This window comes from Aptenodytes patagonicus, chromosome 27 (genome assembly GCF_965638725.1).
Source record: "Aptenodytes patagonicus chromosome 27, bAptPat1.pri.cur, whole genome shotgun sequence".
In the NCBI taxonomy this organism is placed as follows: Eukaryota; Metazoa; Chordata; class Aves; order Sphenisciformes; family Spheniscidae; genus Aptenodytes; species Aptenodytes patagonicus.
In genome coordinates this window covers 500,394-516,120 of record NC_134975.1, presented here as the reverse complement: position 1 = coordinate 516,120, position 15,727 = coordinate 500,394, and the positions used below count along the sequence as shown (strand labels likewise).

Genomic DNA, 15,727 nt, shown 5'->3' with positions numbered 1-15,727 from the left:
GTCCCTCCCCTCTCCCAGGGAAGGGTGGGAAGGGTGGTGGGTGGGTCCCGGGGTATATGAGCCACAGCCTCTGCTGGGGGGGCTCATTCTGCTCCTGGGCTTCTCTGGGGTCAGGGCTCTGCTGTTCCTCCAGTCAACTGTAGCCTTTGAGCTGGTGAAGGGGGTTGGGACCTCTCATCCTCGCAGCTTCATTCATTGGGCCATCTCAGTCGCTGCACGGGACCGTGTCCCGTCTTCCCGAGCTTTCTGGGTTTTCCATATTTTCTGGTTTTTGGTTAGAAGTCTTCTTGGCAGGGTTTCCTTAGTTTATTCCTGCAGGTAGAGTCTGGTCTTCTTTTTGGCTTCCGGGTCCCTGCAGCTCGCTCTCCTCTCCTTTTTGCTAGATATCTTCACCAGTGTTTTCCCACGACGAGAGCAGCAGAGAGGGGAGCGGGGCGCTGCGCCGGGGCACCCAGGGAGGCAGCATCAGGCCTCCCCTCACCTCTGCAGGGCTGACCCTGGGGCTGTCCCGTACGAGGGTCCCTTGTGTAAGTACATGGTCCGTGGCTGCACTAATCCCTCTCGGAGCGTGTCACAGGGTAAGGATTTTGCTCCATTTTGGGGGGAGGCGGGGGTTGCTGCTGCTTCATTTTGGGGTGAAGAATTTGTTGCACTTTATGGGGAGAAGTGGTGCTGCTCCCTCTCGGGGTGGAGAGGGGCCGCTGCTCCCTTTTGGGGCAGGGGGAGAGCTGGTGCTGCTGTTTTGGGGGGGGGGGGGGGGGGGAAGAACTGCTGCTGCTCCATGTTGGGGAGTGGACTTGCCGCTGCTCTGTTTTGGGGGGGGAGGTGGGGGTGGCCGCTGCTCTGGTGTTGTGGTGAAGAATTTGCTGCTCTGTTCTGGGGGGGAGGGTTGGTGCTGCTCCATTTTAGGGCGGAGAGTTGGTGCTGCTCCATTTTAGGGAGGGGAGAGGGGCTGCTGCTCTGTTTGGGGGGCGGGTTGGTGCTGCTCCATTTTAGGGGGGGAGGGTTGGTGCTGCTCCCTTTTGGGGGGGAGGGTTGGTGCTGCTCCCTTTTGGGGAGGGGAGAGGGGCCGCAGCTCCGTTTTGGGGAGGTGAGGGGCTGCAGCTCTGTTTTTGGGGAGGAGAGTGGTACAGCTCTGTTCCAGGGGGGAGAGTTGGTGCTGCTCCCTTTAGGGGAAGAGAGGGGCCGCTGCTCTGTTTTGGGGTGGTTGAGTGGTGATGCTCTGTTTTTTTGGGGGGGGGGGAAGGGGCCGCTGCTCCATTTCGGGGGGGTGGGGGGGGAGAGGGGCTGCTGCTCTGTTTCTGGGGGGGGGGGAGGGCCGCTGCTCCGTTTTGGGGGGGAAGAGTGGTGCTGCTCTGTTATGAGAGGATAAATGGTGATGCTCCGTATTGAGGAGGAGGGTGGTGCTGCTCCATTTTGAGGGGGCGGAGTGGTGCTGCTCTGTTTTGGGGCAGAGAGTTGCCACAGCTCGGTTTTGGGGGGGGCGCGGGCTGCTGCTCCGTTTCTGGGGGGACAAGGGTGACTGCTCTGTTTTGGGGGGAGAGGGCCCACTGCTCCGTTTCAGGGGGTGAGGGACCACTGCTCCAGTTCGGGCCGACAAGCTGCTGCTGCTCCGTTTTGGGGGGGGGTGGGGGGGTGAGACCCGCTGCTCTGTTTTGGGGGGGGAGGGCCCGCTGCTCTGTTTTGGGGGGGGGGAGGGCCCGCTGCTCTGTTTTGGGGGGGGGGAGGGCCCGCTGCTCTGTTTTGGGGGGGGGGAGGGCCCGCTGCTCTGTTTTGGGGGGGGGGGGAGGGCCCGCTGCTCCGTTTTGGGGGGGGGGGGAGGGCCCACTGCTCCGTTATGGGGAGGAAGAGTGGTGCTGCTCCGTTTTGGGGGGGGGGGGAGGGCCCGCTGCTCCGTTTTTGGGGGGGGGAGGGCCCGCTGCTCCGTTTTGGGGGGGGGGAGGGCCCGCTGCTCCGTTTTGGGGGGGGGGAGGGCCCGCTGCTCCGTTTTGGGGGGGAAGAGTGGTGCTGCTCCGTTTTGGGGGGGGAAGAGTGGTGCTGCTCCGTTTTGGGGGGGAAGAGTGGTGCTGCTCCGTTTTGGGGGGGGAAGAGTGGTGCTGCTCCGTTTTGGGGGGGGAAGAGTGGTGCTGCTCCGTTTTGGGGGGGGAAGAGTGGTGCTGCTCCGTTTTGGGGGGGGAAGAGTGGTGCTGCTCCGTTTTGGGGGGGGAAGAGTGGTGCTGCTCCGTTTTGGGGGGGGAAGAGTGGTGCTGCTCCGTTTTGGGGGGGGAAGAGTGGTGCTGCTCCGTTTTGGGGGGGGAAGAGTGGTGCTGCTCCGTTTTGGGGGGGGAAGAGTGGTGCTGCTCCGTTTTGGGGGGGGGAAGAGTGGTGCTGCTCCGTTTTGGGGGGAAGAGTGGTGCTGCTCCGTTTTGGGGGGGAAGAGTGGTGCTGCTCCGTTTTGGGGGGGGTGAGGGCCCGCTGCTCTGTATTGCAGAGGAGGGTGGTGCTGCTCCGTTTTGGGGGGGTGAGGGCCCGCTGCTCTGTATTGCAGAGGAGGGTGGTGCTGCTCCGTTTTGGGGGGGGGTGAGGGCCCGCTGCTCTGTATTGCAGAGGAGGGTGGTGCTGCTCCGTTTTGGGGGGGGTGAGGGCCCGCTGCTCCGTTTTGGGGGGGGTGAGGGCCCGCTGCTCCGTTTTGGGGGGGGTGAGGGCCCGCTGCTCCGTTTTGGGGGGGTGAGGGCCCGCTGCTCCGTTTTTGGGGGGGTGAGGGCCCGCTGCTCCGTTTTGGGGGGGGTGAGGGCCCGCTGCTCCGTTTTTGGGGGGGGTGAGGGCCCGCTGCTCCGTTTTGGGGAGGAAGAGTGGTGCTGCTCCGTTTTGGGGTGGGGAGGGCCCGCTGCTCCGTTTTGGGGGGGGGGAGGGCCCGCTGCTCCGTTATGGGGAGGAAGAGTGGTGCTGCTCCGTTTTCGTGTGGGGAGGGCCCGCTGCTCCGTTTTGGGGGGGGGGGGGAGGGCCCGCTGCTCCGTTTTGGGGGGGGGGGGAGGGCCCGCTGCTCCGTTTTGGGGGGGGGGGAGGGCCCGCTGCTCCATTTTGGGGGGGGTGAGGGCCCACTGCTCCGTTATGGGGAGGAAGAGTGGTGCTGCTCCGTTTTGGGGGGGGGGGGGGGGTGAGGGCCTGCTGCTCCGTTTTGGGGGGGGTGAGGGCCCGCTGCTCCGTTTTGGGGGGGTGAGGGCCCGCTGCTCCGTTTTGGGGGGGAAGAGTGGTGCTGCTCCGTTTTTGGGGGGGGTGAGGGCCCGCTGCTCCGTTTTTGGGGGGGGTGAGGGCCCGCTGCTCCGTTTTTGGGGGGGGTGAGGGCCCGCTGCTCCGTTTTTGGGGGGGGTGAGGGCCCGCTGCTCCGTTTTGGGGGGGTGAGGGCCCGCTGCTCCGTTATGGGGAGGAAGAGTGGTGCTGCTCCGTATTGAGGAGGAGGGTGGTGCTGCTCCATTTTGGGGAGGGGAGGGGATGGGGGCTGCTGCTCCGTTTTGGGGGGGTGAGGGGCTGCTGCTCCGTTTGGGGGGGGGGGGGGAGAGTGGTGCTGCTCTGTTTTGGGGGGAAGAGTGGTGCTGCTCTGTTTTGGGGGGGAAGAGTGGTGCTGCTCTGTTTTGGGGGGGAAGAGTGGTGCTGCTCCGTTTTGGGGGGAAGAGTGGTGCTGCTCCGTTTTGGGGGGGGGGGTGAGGGCCCGCTGCTCTGTTTTGGGGGGGGGGGTGAGGGCCCGCTGCTCCGTTTTGGGGGGGGTGAGGGCCCGCTGCTCCGTTTTGGGGGGGTTGAGGCCCGCTGCTCCGTTTTCGGGGGGGTTGAGGGCCCGCTGCTCTGTTTCGGGGGGGGGGCAAGGGGCTGCTGCTCCATGTCGGGGGTTGGGGAGAGGGCCACTACTCTGTTATGGGGAGGAAGAGTGGTGCTGCTCCGTATTGAGGAGGAGGGTGGTGGTGCTCCGTTTTGGGGGGGAGGGTGGTGGTGCTCCGTTTTGGGGGGGGAGGGTGGTGGTGCTCCGTTTTGGGGGGGGAGGGTGGTGGTGCTCCGTTTTGGGGGGGAGGGTGGTGGTGCTCCGTTTTGGGGGGGGAGGGTGGTGCTGCTCTGTTTTGGGGGGGAGGGTGGTGCTGCTCTGTTTTGGGGGGGGAGGGTGGTGCTGCTCTGTTTTGGGGGGGGAGGGTGGTGCTGCTCTGTTTTGGGGAGGGGATGGGGGCCGCTGCTCTGTTTTGGGGAGGGGATGGGGGCCGCTGCTCTGTTTTGGGGGGGGAGGGTGGTGCTGCTCTGTTTTGGGAGGGGAGGGTGGTGCTGCTCCGTTTTGGGGGGAGGGTGGTGCTGCTCCGTTTTGGGGGGAGGGTGGTGCTGCTCCGTTTTGGGGGGGGAGGGTGGTGCTGCTCCGTTTTGGGGGGGGAGGGTGGTGCTGCTCCGTTTTGGGGGGGGAGGGTGGTGCTGCTCCGTTTTGGGGGGGGAGGGTGGTGCTGCTCCGTTCTGGGGGGGGGAGAGTGGTGCTGTTCCGTTCTGGGGGGGGGAGAGTGGTGCTGTTCCGTTCTGGGGAAGACAGAGGCTGCTGTTCCATTTCTGGGGGGACAAGGGCGCTGCTCCGTTTTGGGGAGGAGAGTTGTCCCTACTCTATTTTTGGGGAGGAGAGTGGCTGCTGGTTGGGTTCGGGGGGGAGAGGGGCCGCAGTTGTGTTCCGAGGGGGTTAGGGATTGCAGCAGCGTTCTGGGGAGAAGAGTTGGTGCTGCTCTGTTTCGGGGAGGAAAAGATGGTGCTCTGTATTGGGGAGAAGTGACTGCCCTCTTCGGGGGAAAGGTTGCTTGATGCTCTGCTTAGGGGAGGTGGTTCTGCTCTGCGTAGAGGAGGAGTTGCTGCTTACTCTTGGGTAGTTGGTGCTGTGTTTACTTGGGGAGTTTCTGCTGCTCTGATTTGGGGAGAAAAGCTGCTGCTGCTCGGTTTTTGGGAGAAGAGTGTTGCTATTGCATTTTGGGGAGAATTTGCTACTCTGTTTTTGGGGAGAAGAGTTGCTGCTCTCACATGTGGAAGAGTTCCGAGAAAATCAGGCTATGGAAAAGAGACCCGCTTGGGCTACCTCTCTGCCCCAGGCTGGAGACAGGCAGTGAACCCGCTTGAGAGCAAGGCATTGGGTTTCGGCCACCGTCAGCTCAGGAAACAGATGGAAAAGGCAGGGGAAATCCTTTTCTCCCTGTGCTTTCCTGCAGGGTAGGGGTCCGGCAGCGTCGGGGACATCAGCTCCTCCAAACCCCCTCCATCACCGAGCAGAAATCCCATGCGGTCAGGAGGAGCCCAGCGCCTGCTGTGCAACGGCGCCGAGCAAATTCACTTACCTGGGAAGCTTCCCGCAGCAGCTGGGAGCTGAGCGCCGTGGCACATCTGGCTTGGCATAGATGGTGGTCAATGCCATGGCCGGTCAGTGCCACGGCCAGCCCCTGCCCTTGTGGCATTAAGGTTCAGGCCAACAGAGGGGTTTTTCCCCTCCCCCCCCCCAGGAGCAAAAGCGAGCTCAGAGACCAGCAGCGGTGGTGGGTTTTGTGTCTGGAGTCACAGCTAAAACCCCACGCTCGCTGTTGTGCCCCGGCTGTCGCGTCTCCCTTCGTGCTCTGCTCTTCCACCCATTGCGGCAGCCCACAAAGAGCCGTTTCTAAAAGCAGAGCTGCTTTTTTCAAGGTGTGGAGCAGCTTGGGGCGAGCAAGGAAGGTGTCTGAAGGTCTTCTCCCACTGGGGAAAGCAGCCGCCTCCTCCTCTCAGTGCCAGAGCAGTGCTGTCACTGGCATGGACAAATAATATATATATTTTTTCTTTCCTACCTGCTTTTAACCAGCAGCAAAGAGCAAGGATGTGATGTGCTTGTGATTTGCAGGACGCTGGTTATTTTTGGGGGTGCTTTCTAGCAGCTCTTTGGGTCTCAGCGCTGTTCCCATCTCATTGCAGAGAGGTGAGAAAAAAGGAGCTGGTGATGCGGGAAATGCAAAACCCGTTGCGTTCAGCTACAAAAATCACAATGGGCTTGTTTGGTCTTTCTAGAGGCAAATTTGCAGGAGATCCACGTGGATTTGTGCTCCTGCGAATGCTTGAAATGCAGCATTAAAAATCTTCTTCCAGGAAAGGGGGTGACAAAAAGACCAGTGATGCTTCCCCCCAAAAATAAAGGATGAGGTATAACATACCTTCCTAAGCAGGATTTTGCTTTCAGGGTGGGATCGGGCTCGCTAAGAGTTGGATCTCTTGGTTGATCCCCTGCTTTAGATGCTTACAGGGGGATGGATCACCCTGGAGCTGCTCACGTTTTTCTGCTTTCAGCATAAAACCCCGAATTCAAAGGACATGAATCCAAGCTGGGGATGAAGACGGCTGCTGGAAACTGCTCAAAACAGGTAAGTGCAAAGCTGGGGTAACCCATCTTTTGATAAGTCTCAAAAAGGCAGAGACTTCTCCCAAATTGCCTTTCCAACCCCAAGTTTCCACGAGAAGCCGTTGAATTCCAGCAGTCAACCACGAGGTGGGGACACGACCCAACCGACGCGCCAAGGGCTGGGTAAATCCAACAGGATTTAGGTGACTCATTTCTGTACCACGAACTGGTGAGAAAAACACACTCAAACTCCCAATCTGAGGGAATTGGTTGCTTGAACTTCCCGATAACGAGAGAAACTTAAAAGGAACCTCTGATCCCATGTCTGCTTTTAGATCTACCAGAGGCTGAGCGCTGAAATCCCATTATTTTTATTGCAATTATTTTTTTTGGCTGGGGGGAAATTGGGGTGATTCCCTTTCAGGGCTTCCTGCTGTTTGGTGTATAATTAATAGGATTAATACCTGTGGGATGTTTTGGGAGCTCCCCCACACCTTGGGCTCAAAGCATTGGACCTTTTCAAGTGTAAAAAAGGGGCAAAAAGAGGGAACAGGAAGATTCTCCCCACAGCGATGGGTAGCTAAAAGCAATGGGGGTCTGGACAGACAGCATGGGGAGCCCAGCTAATAATTTGGGGAGAAACGGCTCCAAAACCCATATTTTTTTTTAATGATTATGAGTACTTCTTGCCCGGAGTTTAAGGTTGCAGATGATGGTCTGATCTGTGGGCAAACCAACAAGCCGGGGGGTTTCAGTGCCCTCTGCACATCTCCCTCCATCCTCGGTGGCTTCTTCATCTGGAGTCATCCCCGGGAGGAGGTTAGGGCTGGTGGCAGGTGCCACCCGGGGTCTCTTCCAGCTTGTCACCATGCCAAAACACGTGCTGGGGAAGAGACGAGAGGTATGACGGGTCCGTCTCTGCTCACCCCGATGTGTCCCCATGTCCCTCCTCACCTGGGGAATGGCGGGGGACCGGCCACGCTGCTGCAAACCCACCCGCAGCCCCGGTTTTATTGCATCCCCCGTCTTCGCTGGGCAAATCCCTCCAGCCTCGAAGGCGTGCCAGGGATGCTGATCACTATTCCCTCTTCTGTATGCTCGTCCCCAAATTAATTGTGCTGATCATCACGTTTCCTCTTCCTTTTCCACCCTTGGGGATTGGAGGGGAAGTAAAACCTTGAGGAGGGTAAATTAATTGTCTCCAAGTGTTTTGACTCTGCAGGGAAAAACTAATGAAGTTTGACCCGATTTGGGGTTTTTATCACCCACCTCTCCCAAGATGAGAGCCAGGAGGCAGAGCACTGCGCCGGCAGCAACCATCCAGATGATGCCAAGGATGCTCAGCCCCTCTGCTGCCAGCGTATCTGCAAGCCGGGGACAGGTATAAAGGATGGGCGAAAAGATGAGGATTTCGGTAGCGAGATGGGACTTTGTGGTGTGATCGCCTTGCTATCAGCTCGGCTGGTCTCTAACTTTGCTTTTGTGGGTTGTAGCACCGTGAAAATACTCCCCGTTGCTATAAAGTGTCAACGGTTTGGCACTTTCTGTATGCCTGTGATGAGATGTAGCTGCTCAACACTTCTTTTTAAAGAAAAAAAAAACAAAACCCAAACACACTAGGGGGGAAAAAAACCCCCCAAATACCCAGCTTTCCCTTGCTGCAGCTCACTATGCCTTTGGGTTTTTGAATTTGCTTGTTTTCTCTTGCTTCCTCTGAAAAACAACCCCAGGGCAAACTTCTGCTGAAGCTCCGTGTTTCTGTTCTGCCAGAACAGAAAACCAAGCCAGAGTGAAATTTGCTTCCTTCCCCCCCCACCCCCCCGCAGGCCTTTCTGCTCTGTTTTATTTTTGCTCCTTCTCATCCCATGGTTTAGCACTTTTTTTTCCCCTATTCCTGCATTTTGCTCTCCTGTTAATGTTGCTTCTCCCCTTCGCTCCATCCTCTCCCTGCCTCTAAACGGGTCTGAATGTGCATTTTTTTTTTTTCCCCCTCTTCCCTCAGTTACCTCTGCTCACAGACAGGTTGATGGCCACGCAAGCCAACCCCTCTGGATCTCGCACCGTCACCAGGTAGGTCCCCGCATCCTCGTCCTGCACATCCCGGAGGGCCAGGGCACCATTTGGTTGGATGTCCACCTGCCGTCCGTACGCCTCGTCCACCTCCTGGGAGATGCTGCAGTTCCGCTCCCACCAGTTCCGGGCTTCCCCCGTGCAACCATCCAGGGTGTAGGTGAGGATGGGACGGTTTCTGGGGCTGCTGATGAGCTCCCAGGTGATGTGGATGAATTCCCAGCCCGAGCTGGGGGGCTGCAGGGAGAAGGAGAGCAGCGCCGTCCGGTTGAGGTGGGCACGGGCTGGGTTGCTGGAGACAAATAATGGGGAGAAGGTACCTGCGCGTGGAAAGGAGAGGGTCTCCGTTTGCAAGGGGGGATTTGCAAAGAGCATTTAAAGACCTGGATGCAAGTGTAGGAACGGGGCAAGCATGAGGCAGTGCTTCACCCCAAACATCATCCCATCTCATCCCATCCCACAGCGCGTGGCAGATAAGGGCTCTGTAAATCAGTGGAGTCTTTGTCTTAATAGGACTAGCTGTTTTTCTTTTAAATTACCGCTATTTTTTGCATTTTGGGCAGGCTCAGCAAGTATTTGCTGCCTAGAAAAACCTTCTCCTGGGCCTTCCAAACCTGCCATTTGCTGGTTGCTCCTCCCTACCTCTTGGGATTTGGTGGAGCCCCCCTAAAGCCACCATTACCTTGCAAAATCAGTGTGACCTGCATGGTGTGTGCCACGTCCAGACCCTGCACCGTCAACTGGTAAACCCCAGCATCATCTGGCCGGGTGTCCTGGAGCACCAGCGAGGCGTTGTAGCTGATATTTGCCCTTGGCTTGTAGAAATCTTCCACCTCCATCCTATGTTGGCACTGTTGCCCTGACGTTGCGAGGGTCTGGTTGCACCTTTCCATCGTGTAAATCAAAACTGGGCAATCCCCCGTCAGGAAGCTCCACTTGAGATGGTAGAAGTCCCAAGTGGGGTTGAGGAGCCGGAGGGAGACAGGCAGGATGGCTTTATCCCCGGGGGAAACCCAAACCGGGTTCTGCAGCGGGGCTATGGAGACGGTGGCAACAGCACCTGCGGTGGGGAGGGATGAGAAACGAGATCATGGGCGAGAACTTCCCATAGATGCCTTCAAGCTATTGCCAAAATCTGGATTTAGGACCCGAAATCTGGGGGAATACGTCCCACCCGGGTCAGCTCACGCCTCTCTGCTCACTTAGACGGATGAGGTGTTGAATGCACAAGGTGGGACTGAGCAATATTTACATTTTCCAGGTGTCCCTTCCACTTCCTTTCTCCTCCACTGAGTCCCAAGGGATCTTTTGGGCAGTGCCAAACTCACCTCCTCAAGGCTCCTTTCTGGTGGAGGGGACAAAAAAATTGATGGAATCAATGACTGGGAGAAGGTTTTCATGGAGAAGGGGTTGCATGAGTCTCCGTGGCTGGTGGCGAAGAAAGGGACGGAGAAATGCTCTGCCCCAGAGCGATGCTCTTCGAGGAGATGATGGTGAAAACCTTCCAAGCTCTCCCTCCTCCACCTTTGCTGCCACCCCAGCCCAGTCTCCGAAATCCCTTCACTCACCCATGAATGCTGAGAAAACGACGGCTCCCCTCATTGCGGCACGGTACCGGTGCTGAGCAGCAGCGGGTCGCTGACTCATCCCCCTCGCCGGCTTTTGAGGAAGACCCAAATATTGTCTTTGAATCTTCTCATCTCCTCTTTGAGCTGGGGGAAAACAAAGAAAAAAAAAACCAAACACATATGAAGCCCCGTGCTGGTTTCCGTCCCCGGCAGCATCTTGCTTGCCTCCCCCTCTGCAAGGTGGCAAAGGATGTGGCTTTTCGCGGCACTTGCAGGATGTTTTTTGGTCAAAATTACTAGTTGTGCCCCAGTGGACACTAGTTATGTCCTCTGCCAGAAAACCGAAAATTTGGGGCACAGCAGAAAGGAGGTGTCCCGTGTGTGATATCGCTTTGTCCTTCACCTACATTTTGTGTCCGTATGGCTGCAAGAGTGCGAGTTTGGGGTGTTTTGGGGGCGGCTTGGTACTTCCAATTCCCAAATTTTGGCATTGCTTGTGACCCTTCAAGCGAGCTGTGAGATTTTTTTTTTTTTGCATGAAATAGCAAGGGAAAAGAAGAAACAGCGACCAGAAATGCTCTTCTTCCTCTGCTCGGGCTGGGATGAGGCAACCTCATCGTCAACTTGGCTGGAAGATAGTGATGGGGTTGCTGCTATCGCCCTTTTTATCAGGAAAAAGGGAAAGAATGCACCCTGTATAAGTATCCAAGAATTAGAATTTACTATCAGAGCAATAAATGCTTTAACTTGAAATACAACCACCACTTCATAATGCTCCAGTTACAGAAATAATCCAAATCACCTTTCTTTTTTATTTATTTTTGAGGTTTATCCATCATACAGGCGATCCAAAGATAGCCCTTTCCTCAGATATTAAGCTCTTTGCCACCCAGTGTGGCAACACAGTGAGTTTTCAGCATCTCCTATCCCCCGGAAGAGTACAATATTGTTGGTGGAGGTTTCTTTCTCCTTAATCTTGAGTTTCCTAGGGGTTACTGTGTTGTGACTTAACCCCAGTCGGCAACTAAACACCACACAGCCGCTCCCTCACCTGGTGGGATGGGAGAGAGAATCGGAAGAGGAAAAGTAAGAAAACTTGTGGGTTGGGTTTAATACTTGAAATAATAATAAGTTGTAATGGAAAGTAAAACAAGAAGAGAGAGAGAGAGAAACAAAAACCCAGGGAGGAAAAAAAAAAAAACAAGCCAAGAGGTGATGCAACCGCCTGCTGACTGATGCCCAGCCCTTTCTCGAGCAGCGGTCGTCACCCCCCGGCCGACTCCCCCCAGTTTATATACTGCGCACGGCGTCGTATGGTATGGAATACCCCTTTGGCCGGTTTGGGTCAGCTGTCCTGGCTGTGCCCCCTCCCGGCTTCTCGCTGGCAGGGCAGGAGAAGCCGAAAAGTCCTTGACTTAGTGTAAACCCTGCTCAGCAACAGCTAAACCATCGGCGTGTTATCAACGTTATTCTCCCGCTAAATCCAGAACGCAGCACTGCACCAGCTGATGGGAAGAAAATTAATTCTATCCCGGCCAAAACCAGGATATACTGTTAAATATTTCAAAACCCCCTCTTTCCTAACTGGTTATGCCCCTTCCTCTTTTTACTGGTCCAGGGGGTTGGTTACACCACGATTACAGGTTTTAGCCGTTGCACAAAGCTTCGCGAAACCGAGACGGAAAGAGATTGCGTTATAGTAGAAGGTCAGGGGAGGGCTAGTTATGCTTTCATCCGTCTTTTTCATCCATCACTGGTATTTTGGCAATAGCAAATGGGCTGAGCCATGAGGCTGTAAGGTGCCTGAGCAAGCTTTTAATTGGCGAGATTGGGTATGAGTGGTACCACCCATCATCCAGCGCTTTCCAAGGGTGGTGGGGCCCTGTGGTGTTTTATAGGTAGTTCTGCAGGTTTCCACTCCTGTTTATTTTCTTTTAAAACAGGGATAAAAGTTTAAAGGGGGGGCTACCAAAGAAGGGTGGCTGATCAAGCCATCTAGGAAACTCGACTCCATCCAAGCTGTTCTTTCTTTTCTCTTTTCTACCAAGGAGCAAGGGATTGAGGGTTTTTTCCAATGGTTTTCCATGCAGGTTTTGCATCAGCTTGACTCGAAATGAAGGTGTCTCCGTGCGCTGCCCCCCATGCTTCCCATGTTGCTTTACATCTCAATGGTTTCCCTCTTGCAGATCCGCTTGAATTCCGCCTGGCAGGTCTCTGAGTTGATCCGGTTGGCTTTCACCACCCCGCAGCTCTCCGAGTCCATGTTGCCTGAGACTTTGAACCTGTTGGAGAGACAGGAGATGAAGCAGCTCCCCCCAGAATGCTCCCTCTCATCTCCCAAAGCCGCCCCCCTGGGGCTTTCTATCTGCATCTGAGCATCTCCTCGGGCAACGCTCACATCAGCTGGTCCAAGGGAGCCCCGTCCACCCAGGTCCAGTTTTGAGCACTGACAGGTAAGTGCAGCCCGATCCACACGTGGTTGGTTCCCTCCGTGATGTTGGAGATGAAATCCCGGAGGGGGTTAGAGAGGACAGTGGGACCAGTCCTCCCATAACACACCAGTGCACGGGTTTTGGATACGATGGACAGCCAACCCCGCCAACATGGACCCAGTTTAGGTGGAAACCCAGGTGATTTACACCCCAGGAGGACCTGGCCACCTGTGCTTTTTCCATTACCATCTCTTCCAGGTCCTGGATGATCAGTATTTGAGCTCTCCGCACCTCACAGTCCTCCTTGCTCCCGTTCCAAACCCAACTCTTTTTAGACAGCCCGTAGCACTTCTCCCCGTACGCCATCCAGTTCTCGGGGCAGAGCTTGCGCTTGCTTTCTGCTGCAGGAAGAGAGGGAGAAACACACCCAGATCTCACGATCTTTGCTCTCAAAATCAGGCTCAAAGAGGAGCAACCTTCTTCCACGCTCCCCGGACCAGCGTCACTTTGATGCAGCTCTGCATCTCCTCCCCGTTCCCACCGTTTTCTTTCTCATCCTTGCTCACAGACCTCTTATTTCCCTGATTTCTCTTGCACTGGAGGTGGTGGAAGTTGGTTTCTCCCCTTGACCCCCATCAGAAACATCCTTTGCCAAACAACCAACGTCCTGGGGATGGAGCTGCCCAAAACCAGCCAGGAGTCCCCTCAACCCAACGGATAGCAGCAGCTGGACTTTGCTGTTTTTCAGAAGCGTTTATTACGGACCCCTCCATGCTCTGTTTGTAGGGCACGTGCATCTCAAGGGCGTGCGTTAGCCCGCAAAAAAGGGGAGCAGCCAAACCTGGAAGGGAAGGGGCAGGAGACTTCCCACCCCAATTTTACAGGCTGCAAAGGCAACACAGCATGAACAGGGAGATCACCCCCCGAGAATAATCTCCCTGGACTCAGTGCAAAAAAGCAAACTGTGCCCTGCCATGAGGTTAATTTAGATTCTTTTAAAATTATTTTTCTCCTTTTCTTCAGTACAGGGAGTGCCGAGGATACCTGGATAAGTCATCCTGCGCTGGGTCACAGCGGCTTCACTTCAGCTGACCCAAAGTGGCCTCGAAATGTGTGTTGCTGCACTCCTGGAAAACTACCAAACAGTGCTGGTTGGATTTACAATGGGCACATTGGGTGGGGAATGGGGGGGAATTGCAGCGTTGAGTTGGGAAAAATAAATTTATGCTTGTGAGGAGAAAACCAGCTGCAAAGGCTGCTGCCCCGCGTGCGCAGAAAGCCCTTTTTCTCCATCAAAGTGGAGTTTCTCCCAACTAACCAAGCAGCAGCTTTCTGCTTCTGCTGTGGCCAACCCAAAGGTGTTATTGCAATGGCTGAGCCGGAAGCGATGATGTTTTTGCTTTAAAATATTTTTTGAAGGATGGTTTTCTTGCAAAATTTGTCAGTGGTGAAACATTGGAACAGGCTGCCCAGGGAAGTGGTTGAGTCCCCATCCCTGGAGGTATTTAAAAGACGAGTAGATGAGGCACTTAGGGACATGGTTTAGTGGGCATGGTGGTGTTGGGTCGATGGTTGGACTCGATGATCTTAGAGGTCTTTTCCAACCTCAATGATTCTATGATTCTATGATTTTTAAAGGGAAAAAAAGGGAGAAAACTCCTGCCTTGATTGCAGGGGAATTTGGCACTTGGTTTTCTGCTGGTTTAAGAGCATTTTGTTGACCTGAATATATGGCTTGGTGTCTTTGATGGAAGGCACTCGTCCTGGTGACTCAACGCCACGTGCTGCGTGTCCCGCCGAGCACACGTGTCTGCAAGAGCTCAGCCCAGGTGGGAGAAAATATGAGTGGTTTTGCAGATGTGCAAGTATCAGTTTCCAAAGGAAACATGCATTCTCTCTTATTTCTGGCCACTCCTCCTAAATGTAGGAGGATGTAACCTCCATCGTCCTCCATCACTGGTGTCAAGGGAGTGCTAAGTGAGCGACGGATGAAGGAGGGAAGCTTTTATGGGCAGAGGTGGTGTGGTTAGGTGAAGCTGGTGGAGGAAACCCTCACCGCTCTTCCTGCTGCACCAGCGTAGCCCTCTGCAAGATGCAGGTCTCTGATGAGTGGTGGGCATGGACCTCAGGGTGCTGGAGGCAGCTTTGCAGTGCCTTTCCTTGGGAGGTTGCTGAGGTCTCAGGCTCTTCCTTGCCAAGAAAAGGCTGGAGACCCACCACCGGGAAACATGAGGAACCTCAAGATGGGAAAACACTGGATGCTAAAGAAGAAAGTGCCAGCAACCTTGATGACTTGGGAGCACTCATTCTCCTTCCAAAGACTTCTGTGCCCAACCATGAAGCTGTGACACTGCTTTTTTTGCAGCCTGTTCTCACTTTGGGGAAAACCCTGCCTGTCACCTTGAGTGACCTCCTGGGTCTGGCCATGCACAGTTTGGTGCCCTTTTTTTTTGCACGTGTTGCCTCCGCCGTTGCCCCCACACTTGATGGCATGAAAATCACCACCATAACCCAAGCGACGGCCTCCCAGGACCAGCAGTGGAGGAATACCTGAACCTTTGATCCCCGTGACCCAGCTCTGAGTCTTAGGGCTTGTGGTTAGAGCGGTTTGGAGCGGGGATGAGTTAGATCTTACGTGTCCTGATGGTATTTTCTATGAATACAGAAAGAAGCAGCAAGACCCAAAGTCGCCTCCTATGACTTACGGTCTTGCCGCCTGCTTTTCTGGAAAGCATCACGGTCCACGAGGGATTATTTCTCTCCCTGGGTGCTTGGCTTGCACGTGAGCATCTTTGTTGGACGCATCTTCAACCGGTCAAGGTGGATCCCAGGCTTGGGCATTTGGGTAGGCGATGATGAGCATGGCCACCTCCTCCTTCCCTGGGGACACGATGTCTGCGGTCAGGGGGCTGGAGCAACCCCCCACACCCTTGGCACCCTGAGAAGAGCCTGGCCCCATCTTTCCTGTATCGCCCATTAAGCAGGGCAGGCAACCCCCGGTTTGGTGAGAAATGAAGAAATTATCATTCCCATGAGGCAGGGAATGGGGTGAGCCAGGATCCGGACAGCATCAATCAAGCTCATTGTCCCTGAAAAACATAGTCCTTTTTTTGGGGGGGGGGGGTAAAAGAGGATGTTTCAGGCAATCGACCAGACGGCGTGTGTCTGCGGCCAGATAACACCCCCAGGCCTCAAACGCTTACTTCCAGCCACGGGGGCCTTCCCAGGGCAGCCCAGAGAGTCTCCCCACACTTTCTCACCGTCTTCAATGCTCCCAGTCCTCCTCCCCAAAGTTTGTTTGTTTGGTTTTT

At 55.6% G+C, this 15,727-nt stretch overlaps 1 protein-coding gene across 1 annotated transcript; it reads right to left on the bottom strand.

The window, feature by feature from the left end:
• Positions 1–7,166: 7,166 nt before the first annotated feature.
• On the bottom strand, positions 7,167–10,018 carry LOC143171332 (uncharacterized). The gene is made up of 5 exons (XM_076360261.1): positions 9,985–10,018; positions 9,099–9,476; positions 8,353–8,736; positions 7,616–7,710; positions 7,167–7,229 (listed from the first exon to the last, which is right to left on the bottom strand). The coding sequence occupies exons 1-5, from the start codon at positions 10,016–10,018 to the stop codon at positions 7,167–7,169; spliced, it is 954 nt and encodes a 317-aa protein (XP_076216376.1).
• Positions 10,019–15,727: the final 5,709 nt, after the last annotated feature.